The following is a 9,366-nucleotide window of genomic DNA, read 5'->3' on the forward strand; positions in this document are numbered from 1 at the left end:
ATTCATAATAGTAGCCAAATTGCAGTTATGAAATAGCAGCAAAAATAAATTCATGGTTGGGGGGGGGTCACCACAACATGAGGAATTGTACTGAAGGATTGTAGGATTAGGAAGGCTGAGAACCACTGAACTAGGTAGAGTCTCATGGTTGTTCTGAATGGTCCCTTAAATTCACTATGATATACTGGGAAAAGTATCAGCCACTGGAAGAAATATATTTCCAACAATGTAGAATATCTGTCTCACAGCCACACTGTGCCCTCTAATATCCTGTATTACTCTGTACTGTAAGGGTTTCTATGTGTACTTAACCAATTCCAGCCAAATAAAGAAGCATGATCCTTATATGTGCTATAACATAGACAAACCTTAAGAATACTAAGTTGAATTTTATAAAAGGTTAATTATATGTCAATAAAATCGTTTATAGAAGAAACAGTAGTTAAGGAATTTAGTAAAAGTATAACAGTAGAAGGTGGGTTTTGAGATACTTTAAAATGAATACTAATAGTTATTGAGAGCTGATGGTATACCAGGGATTTCCTGACCTACACTTTGAAGATGGGGAGGGTCTGAGTGGGATAAACAAGCACAACAGGGGTGACCATGGCAAGCAGAGAAATTCCCAAAACGAAGTAGAAGAATCCAGTGCAAACACTGTGGGCTTGGGGCAAACCCAAGGCAGATTTACTGACGAGGTGAGTGCAGTCAGGATTGTGAGAGGGACTTGGGATCCGACTTTGGAGACCTTTCATTTTCAGACAGGTTTGGAACTGGTCCACAGAGCGATGGGAAGCCGTGAAGGAGGGAGTGACATGATGGAAGAGGTGTTTGAGAAGGTGAATCTGGAAACACTGTGCAGAGTGGAGGGGAGGGGAGGAGAGGCAGACCAGAAAGGAGGGGGTGCTACAGCCTCTGCTTGAGATGATGAAGGTCCGAACTTGGGTCATGGCAGCATGCCAATGAAGGAAATGACAGTAAAAACAGCTGAAAGGTATCTTATACTTTGAAGTTTTATATGTGAGTACATTGAAATGACACTGGCCTATGGGACAGACTGTGACAGCTGCCACCCCAATAGAAATTCAAGATGCCAAGGACCAGTGCAGGTTGAGAACAAACTTCTGCTTGTGTAGCTTGATGATTATGGAATCCAGATTCTACTTGACACTTGTCTGACCATAAATGACAGTTCCAGATCCAAGAATCCAAGGGGCAAGGAGTCGAACAGCTTTAAAACATGGCTGTTTTAGTTTGGTCAAGTGGAAAAACAGACCACTAGCCAGACTGCAGGCCAAGGTCGGCTGTGACTTTGGTAGTCCCTCCTCTAGCATCAAGCTTCACATCTCTGAAGTAGAGAAGCTAAGCTGAAGTCAAATCTCTCAAGCCATGTCTGGTAACCATGGTGAGGAGGTGATGCAGAGGCTGCTTCCCAGTGACGGCGACTCCCACCATTGGAGACTTGTCATCCCACTCCTGCTTTAACCACGCAGTTCTCATTTTGTTTTAGATTTTAAAAGGTGTGTATATGTGGTGTGTGTGTGTGTGTGCGCATGCGCGCGCAAGCGAGCACGCTCATTTGTTCACTGCATGTGCTGCAGATGATGACATGCAGTGTTATAGTATGTCACTCTCCACGTAACTCTCTTCAGTCTCTCTCTCTCTCTCTCTCTCTCTCTCTCTCTCTCTCTCCCCCCCCCCAAGAAGCTAGGCTAGTACCAGTGAGCCTCAAATGTGCTCCTGTGATTGGGTGATTGTGTCTCACCATTTCCAGCCTCCCCTCAATGCCAGAAATGTCCATTCATGAACCCCGATAGCTCAGAACTTTAGATAACGGTTAATCCTTCCGACTTTACCAAATGTGACCTTTTACTTTCCTAGGGAGAAGAGCAAAGCACAAGGTAGACCTAGATTATGACTCTGAGCCCAGCCACTGTGGGCAATGGAGTGTTTACCTAGCTCTTCCTCTCTCCTGATAATGATCCCAGAAGGTAGAGAACCAGCATCATAACTAGGGCTAAGTTAAACTAGACACAAGTACTTTATATGTCTCATTTAATCAAGACTATGCCTATATGATACACTCTGTTATCTTCACTTTCAAAAACAATCAGACTAAAGGGTAGAAAGATTAAGCAATGAACTTCATCGTGTACAGTTGTTAAGAGAGTCAGAGTTTGGAGCCAGGTTTGCTTGTCTTTGTGTTTGAACTCTTAACTCTATAAGATCCTGTTTTAATGGTCTACTTTGCGTAATATGATCCAGTTCAGTGGGTTCCTTCCTTTGGTGCTTAAACCACAAAGGGCCTTCTTTTAAATTACTTTTTTGTGAATGTTCTGTGTTCTATATCCTCCAAAGGCCACAAATGTCAGAGGATGGAGGGGGTGGCAATTATTATACATATATAGTCCTTCCTCTGCTGCTCATCCATGATAGCTCATCACCCAATAGACACTTTGCCAGGAACTTTACCACAGCCACTTGACACATACACCAGGGCTCTTTTCTGTGTAGGCATTTCTTAATATGATTTTCTTTCATCATGTATAATGCCTCCAAAATCAACAGTTTTCTGTTGTTCTGCTTGTGTTGCTTGATGATTATAGACTCCAGATTCTACCTGATACCTGTTTGACCATACATGGCAGTGCCAGATCCAAGAATCCAAGGGGCAAGGAATTGGATAGCTTTAAAACATGGGTGTTCTAGTTTGGTCAACTAAAAACCACTAACCAACATGTCTGTGTACACACACATTTAAGTATGTACATATTTTCCTCTGCCCTTCCATTCTTGTATTCTGCTGAAATACAAACTGTTTCTAAAATACCAAAATAACCATTGTCTTTTCTGTTCTGAAACATCTGGGATGAGACACAGCCAGAAGTAATTTTACTAATAGACTATGATGGTAATTTAGATTCTTTTACCACCCCAGTGCCCTTAGCAGGGACTATCAGATGGACTCTGAACTGGCTGGTAATTTACAAAGCAAGAATTCCATGCTGAGAAGTCAGGCATCTTTATTTCCTCAGGCTTCCTTTTCCATCTGGAAGAAAGTGTCCCTGTGACACACATTTAAGCCATCAGCAACTCCAAACTGTGAGTTGCATGTTGTACACTAAAAAGCCAAGGCAAGAAAGAGAAGGGTCTTGGATATGATTTGGATGTACCAATCTTTCTGCCAGTTGCTGAGTTTGCTTGTACAGCAATGATTTTTAGACTTGTCTGTGGAAGACACTCAGATCTTTGGAGCTGGGTAGTTAAAGGCAACTCAGAGAGATTAGATTCTAGGGGCTGAAAGCAGTCGGGGCGAATCTTTGAAACGGGCTGTAAATGGATTCATGCCAATGTCAGAATAAGAAATACTTGGAGAATCAGGTTAGTTGGAGGCTAAGTTTGGGATCCCTAAGTCCAGGCACCATCTGGAGCTGTGAACGCTAAACCGCCACTTCCCCAAGTGCACAGCAATGGGGGAAATCAAGTTCTCTTGCTGGGAAGTTGTTCAAGTTTTAGAGTCAGGAAACTAACAGTAAAGAGGCAGGATTTCCTTGGCCTCCTTTTCCTAATAAATCACATCCTTTATTGTCCAGAAACTTGGAAGAGAAGAACCAGAGAGGCCTTGCCCTTCCTGAGTAGAGACTGGAAAGATCTGGGAGTAGTACATGCGAGCATGACTGTTGGGAGGAGGGGCTATCCAAAAAGAGGTGAAGAACCCTGTATTTTGGGTTTGTCTGAGGGAGATCCCATTTATAATTGCAGGTTTCTGATTTTCAACTGTTAGGTAAGGGCTGGCTGCATAGTCTAGGTTCCTATAATAAAATCAGTCCACAGCCTAGTTATTATACATCCTACCATACAGGCCAATGGCATTACAAAATGCAATTCCACAGTTAGGAGAGCTTTTTGTGTGTGTGGGGTGATCTCTCTTGTCTCCTATATGTTCTCTCATCTTGAGAAGCATACCTACCTCTGACCAGTCTGAGAGAAGCCACTCACTGGGGCAGTCATCCTTCTTGCACGCTTGCTGGGAGGTTGGTTTGGAGGCTGAACAAAAGGTCTCTGGAAGCTCCAGGAAGCTGCCATCAGCCATACGCTGCTTGCAAAGAACATCACGTTTCTGAATCCCTCCTCCACAGGTTCTGGAACACTGGGGAAGCAAAGCAAAAAGGGTCAACACAGGCAAGGGTTCTAATTACTACCTTATTCTTGGTTGAGTAAAGGGTAGGGAGATGTTTTTTGTTTTTGACAAACCAGGAGTCACGCCAAAGGGCTTTGCTTCTTGTCTTTGCAGTGAATTGTGTAGAAAGACTTTGTAACTCCCCACTTATAATCTCAGGTATTTAACTTGAGCATCCAGGAATTTAGGAGCCCTGGAATCTTAGAAATTTGCCCCTGAACTGTGATTTGTAGCCACTAAAGAAAACTGGTTTAAAAGGTTAGTATAATAAAGTGTTCAACATATTTATGATCCAATGAAAATAATCTGTGCAGCTTCCAGCATGAGGAAGGGTGACCTCCTGCCATCAGAATCAACCCAGAAAAATTAATTTGCAGAGAGAAAGGACTGTCCTCTTCCCCCACGTGGAAGCACTCATTCAACCACACTGGGCAATGGGAGATTTAGGAGGTAGGTTTCTGAAGAACGCATCTGGACTGGTGATTTCTAAGGGCAATGGGAGCCAGAGGCGCTGAAATCTGGTATGCAAGAAAAATAGCCTCATGTCAGTGGTTTTCAGAGGGACCGCAGTAAAACACTTTGTTTACATGGAACTTAATAGTTATAATCTGGCTGCTTGAGGCAGGAACGAGGAGGCCTCCTGGGGCATAGACTGTTGGCTTTTTCCAAGTATTTGTCCCTTCCCTTTTAAGGGCCCTCAGCTTTTAGCATGGTACATGGCTTTTCTGTATAGGCTATATTTGGCAAGCTCCCTTCTAGGCAAGCATAGCCACTGGACTAAATGATGGCCAACAGGACATAAACAGATGTATGTATGCGATTTCAAAGACCTCCTAAAGAGAGACTGATGCCTCCTCCTTGCTGGTAGGAATTGGCATGGTGTGCACGCAATATGCAAATGGAGTGCATGTGATTTGAAAAAAGACAGAGTAGGTTTCATTGTTGACTGAGAAGCCCTGCCTACCTCTTCTTATGCAAAATACTCTAGTCTTTGAAGCCACTATAATTTTGAGATTTCTGTTACTCTGGCCTGATACAACCCTAGTTCATATATGAACCCTAGTTCATGACTTAGCTAGGTTGGTTCAGATTATCACAGACATTTCAGGGAGCTCTCTGGTTTCTTAGGAACAGTCTCTAGTTATTCACTTGCTGCCCTTGGCTTGTTGAGACATTTAGTCTATGTCCAAAAGCTGGGAGTAGGGCTGAAGCATACCCATGCTCTCACCTCAGTCCACTGCTCAGATAATCAGGGACAGGAACTGTAGGACTGTAAGGAGCAGGCCCTTAAACAGGACCAACTCCATTTTGTAATAGGAAACTTGTAGAGACTAGTCTGGTACTTGCAAAGGCAAGTCTGGAAATGGAGCTGTGCTGAGATAACCAGACACGAGTGGTTATCTGCCATGTACGTCAGGAGTAAGGCCAAATCCAACATAAAAGAGGAGCCTGTCCAGAGCACTTCATCACATTTGTAGCCATGACTGGCCAATGTGATCCTCCGGACAAAGCCTCCTCAGCACCCGGTCATCAAAGAGTTAACTGAGAGACCTATGCCTCCAGCTTCTTCGTGGTCAAACACCCTTAGAGGTCAAATTAGCAATTCAACTATCTGGAAGCCTCAGCCTGACCCCCCCCCCTTCAAATCTGTAACCCGACACCATCAGAAGGACTCAGGTCGTATAATTCATGAATGAATGATGTGCTTATTGCTATGCTTATTTATTTGATAATTAACAACTTATTATTTGTGTTAATTATGCATATTGTTAGAGGCAACCTATAGGAAATGTGACAATATCTTGTTGTAGCAATAACCTTAGCATTTGTGTTTGTGTTTGCTTGCTGTGCATTATCATTAAAGAAGTAACTGAATTCCACAAACTCTCTGTCTCTTGGCATACTCTCTTCCCTCTCGAGGAGCTGATAATCTCACAGTCAAATCCAGTATATGATCCCTGAGTGGAGCAGGACCTGTTGCTCCTCTCCCCTCGGGGGATTCAAACCCCTTGCTCAGAATAGATTAGAGTCCCTGCTGGTGACAAGGACTCTAGTAGGTCAGAGGAATCAGATCTGAGTCCTTCCAGGAAAACCATTAATGATGACTGTCTAAACCTGGTTCCAGGAGCCCAAAGCCTTATAAGATTACTATCTAGTGAGAGGCGATAAATTAATTCACACTGTTGCCCTCTCTTATAAGAACCAGGTCAAGGGAGTGGAGAGATGGCTCAGGGCTTAAAAACACTGGCTGTTCTTACAGAGGATCTAGGGTTTGATTGCTAGTGCCTACATGAAAGCTCACAACCGGCTGTAAGTCCAATCCTAGGGTGTGAGATTCTCATTTGGTCTCCTTGGGCATTGCATGTAGATAGTAAACAAACAAGCATGTAGACAAAACACCCATATAATAAAAAAATTAAAAAATAAAAGAAAGAGAAAGAAAGAAAGAGAGAAAGAAAAGAAAGAAAGGAAGAAAGAAAGAGAAAGAATTAAGTCAGTCCAATAGGCTTGTCAATCACTGGACAGTAAAACAAACTTCTGGAAATCTGTCAAATTCTATAAACTTTAAAAAACCATTTATTTGTATTTATTTGTGTGTGTGCAGGTATGCATATCATAGTATACATATTGAGATCAGAGGGAAGCTGTACAGAATCAGTTCTCTTCTTCTACCCTTAAGTGGCTTCTTAAAATTGAACTCAGGTGAGCAAGTGGTTTTTACAGGGTGAGCCATGTTGCTGGGTTTCAGAAAATTAAAATTTCTCGAAAAATGTAAGTTGATACAATGGTTTCTGGCTATTGTCACTCAGACACAGTGAGAGTGTTTTTCTTTGCATTGGTTCCTTTGGCCATTGCCCACTTGTAAGAGCCAAAGTCAACCTGTAAGCATGGCCTGTAAGCACCAAGGGCAAGCTTACTTCTTGAAATGCTGGGAGTTGTAGTCCTTGAAAAATAACAAAGTTGCATAGGAAATACATTGGCCTTGTGGTTTTGCCCTTAAAAAGCTCCTATAACAAGTGACTCTTCACCCTTCACTGAGATTCTAGAGAGTGGATAGACTTTACCAGAGTCCATCTGTGTCTCTCTGTGTCCGTCTGTCCATTTGCCTTTCCAGCTATCCACCTAGCTGTCTAGTGATTTAGTAGTACTGAGATTGTACCTAGAGCCCATGCATGCTCACCATATACATTGCTGCTGATCTATATCCTTAGACTGCATTTTGTTTTTAAAATAGAGCTTTCCTCCTAGTGTTGAGACTGAATCCAGGGATTTATGCTTGTTAAAGGATGTGCTCTGTCATGGAGTCATATGCCCAGATCCAAACAGCAATTTTAAAAAGCTCTTTTTCTTTCAGAGATTCTATCCATCAACCTGTTAAATATACAGATGAAGAGATTTTACTTTTCTTACTGCTCATTCTAAGTGTATGGGATTCGTACTCAAAATATTCTCCAGTATTTTGGTTATATCTTTAATAAGAGAACTTAGGATTGAAGGAGTTCATCTCTAGTGTGTTTCCTTCCATATATTTTCTCCACTAAAAAGCTCATGATTCATTTGTTTTCTCATAATCAATGGCTGGAGTATGAGTTGGAAAATACAGTGCCATTTCTTAATGAATTCTAGATGTATGTGATGCCTTTAAATATTTATATCATTGAGCATGCAGTGAGAGAAGTCGATGTCTAGTTCATAAGACCATATCCCCACAAACCTCAAACTGAGGTCAAACCACATCTTTTTTTTATCATTAAAGATTAAAATTCAGTCAAGATACCCAAGGCCTCTTGAATTCACCAAACATAAAGATATGTGGACATATACGGCGGGTAGTCTATGCAGAGTCCTAGAGGTCATCTGTGGACTGAAAATATAATAATTTTCCTGTTGATATTGAGACTTACATGACTATAGAACACTTCAATGATTAGTGGCTACATTTTTCTCCATTCAAACATTTTTTGAGGCACATGGGATACTGTTCATTTTGGATACATACTCCAAAATTAGCAAATAGCTGAGTATAAACAGTTATTAGATTTAAGGTGTTCAACTAGAGTTCCTTATTAAATATGTCAATAAGAGAAAAACGTAGGTTGGTTTTCTCTTTCCTTCAAACTTAGTTAGTAGATGAAGAAAATAATTTCTCTTACTCCAAGGGTCTTTTAGTGTAACCACTCTCTTAAAATAAGTGGTAGGGTGCCAACTTCCAGATAGGACCTGATTAAAAACCAGTCCTCAGATAAATTATCCATAACCTTATGCAGAAGTCTGTAACAGCACACAGGTAAAATCAGTTATAAGGAAGTTTAAGATCATCTGAGTGCTTTATCAGACTCTAAAGCTTCAGAGAGATTCTAATCCCACAAGATAAAGACCAGACTTCAGAAAAATGCCTTTCTGGGTCCTTGTACACAAGACTATGGCAATCTTACTGGCTTATTCTTTGAGACTCTACCATGTGCTAGCGTACTAGTTTCAATAGGCAATTCACCCTTCTCTGGGCACACAGATACTTTTCCTGCCCAGGCTTTTGAACATGTTGTTCATTATGCCTTTCAGTCCTTGCTCACCCATAAACTTCTAAGGTATCCTAGAAGGCCCCGCTCACAGGCCATTCCTTCTCAGAGCTTCCTCTATTTTCTGTGCCTCTTGGTGAATGGCTCCCCTCCACCACACCCTGACTTAGGATGGGTGCCTTATCTCTTAGCTCATGTGCTCACAGCTCATGTGTCTGCTGTTTCCTCTGTTTCTGTGAGGACATCTAGGAGCACTAATCTTCTGAGAAAAGGGAATTGCTCATCTATGTACTCTTCAGTACACAGCATAGGGTCTGGCAAAGAACATGTAGTTCATAAATGTTTCCTGAATTGATGATCGGATGAGAGGACTCTAAATGCAGATGTTTCAAAGATGCAAAGCAAACATCCATCTGTGACAAATCCTCCTTTTATCAGATTGTTTGATCACTACAGGAAGCTATGTCCCCAATCAGTAATGGGATTTGGCTCTTCTGGGCATTCTGACACTCCAGGCATCATGGGAGACGACCAGATCTCTCTCTCTCTCTCTCTCTCTCTCTCTCTCTCTCTCTCTCTCTCTCTCTCCCCCATCTCTTTCATCTACCTATATGCCAACTCTATCTATCTATCTATCTATCTATCTATCTATCTATCTATCTATCT

General features: G+C 41.8%; 1 protein-coding gene across 2 annotated transcripts in view; it reads right to left on the reverse strand.

Moving 5' to 3' along the window:
• Adamtsl1 (ADAMTS like 1) overlaps nucleotides 1-9,366 on the reverse strand; it is a 359,587-nt gene that overhangs the window by 89,286 nt on the left and 260,935 nt on the right. For both annotated transcript variants that reach the window (XM_028773326.1, XM_028773328.1), the window contains one exon: nucleotides 3,971-4,150. In XM_028773326.1, coding sequence (XP_028629159.1) covers nucleotides 3,971-4,150 — 180 coding nt within the window. The remainder of the gene's footprint in view (nucleotides 1-3,970; nucleotides 4,151-9,366) is intronic.

This window comes from Grammomys surdaster, unplaced genomic scaffold, assembly GCF_004785775.1.
Source record: "Grammomys surdaster isolate TR1022 unplaced genomic scaffold, NIH_TR_1.0 225, whole genome shotgun sequence".
NCBI classification, from domain to species: Eukaryota; Metazoa; Chordata; class Mammalia; order Rodentia; family Muridae; genus Grammomys; species Grammomys surdaster.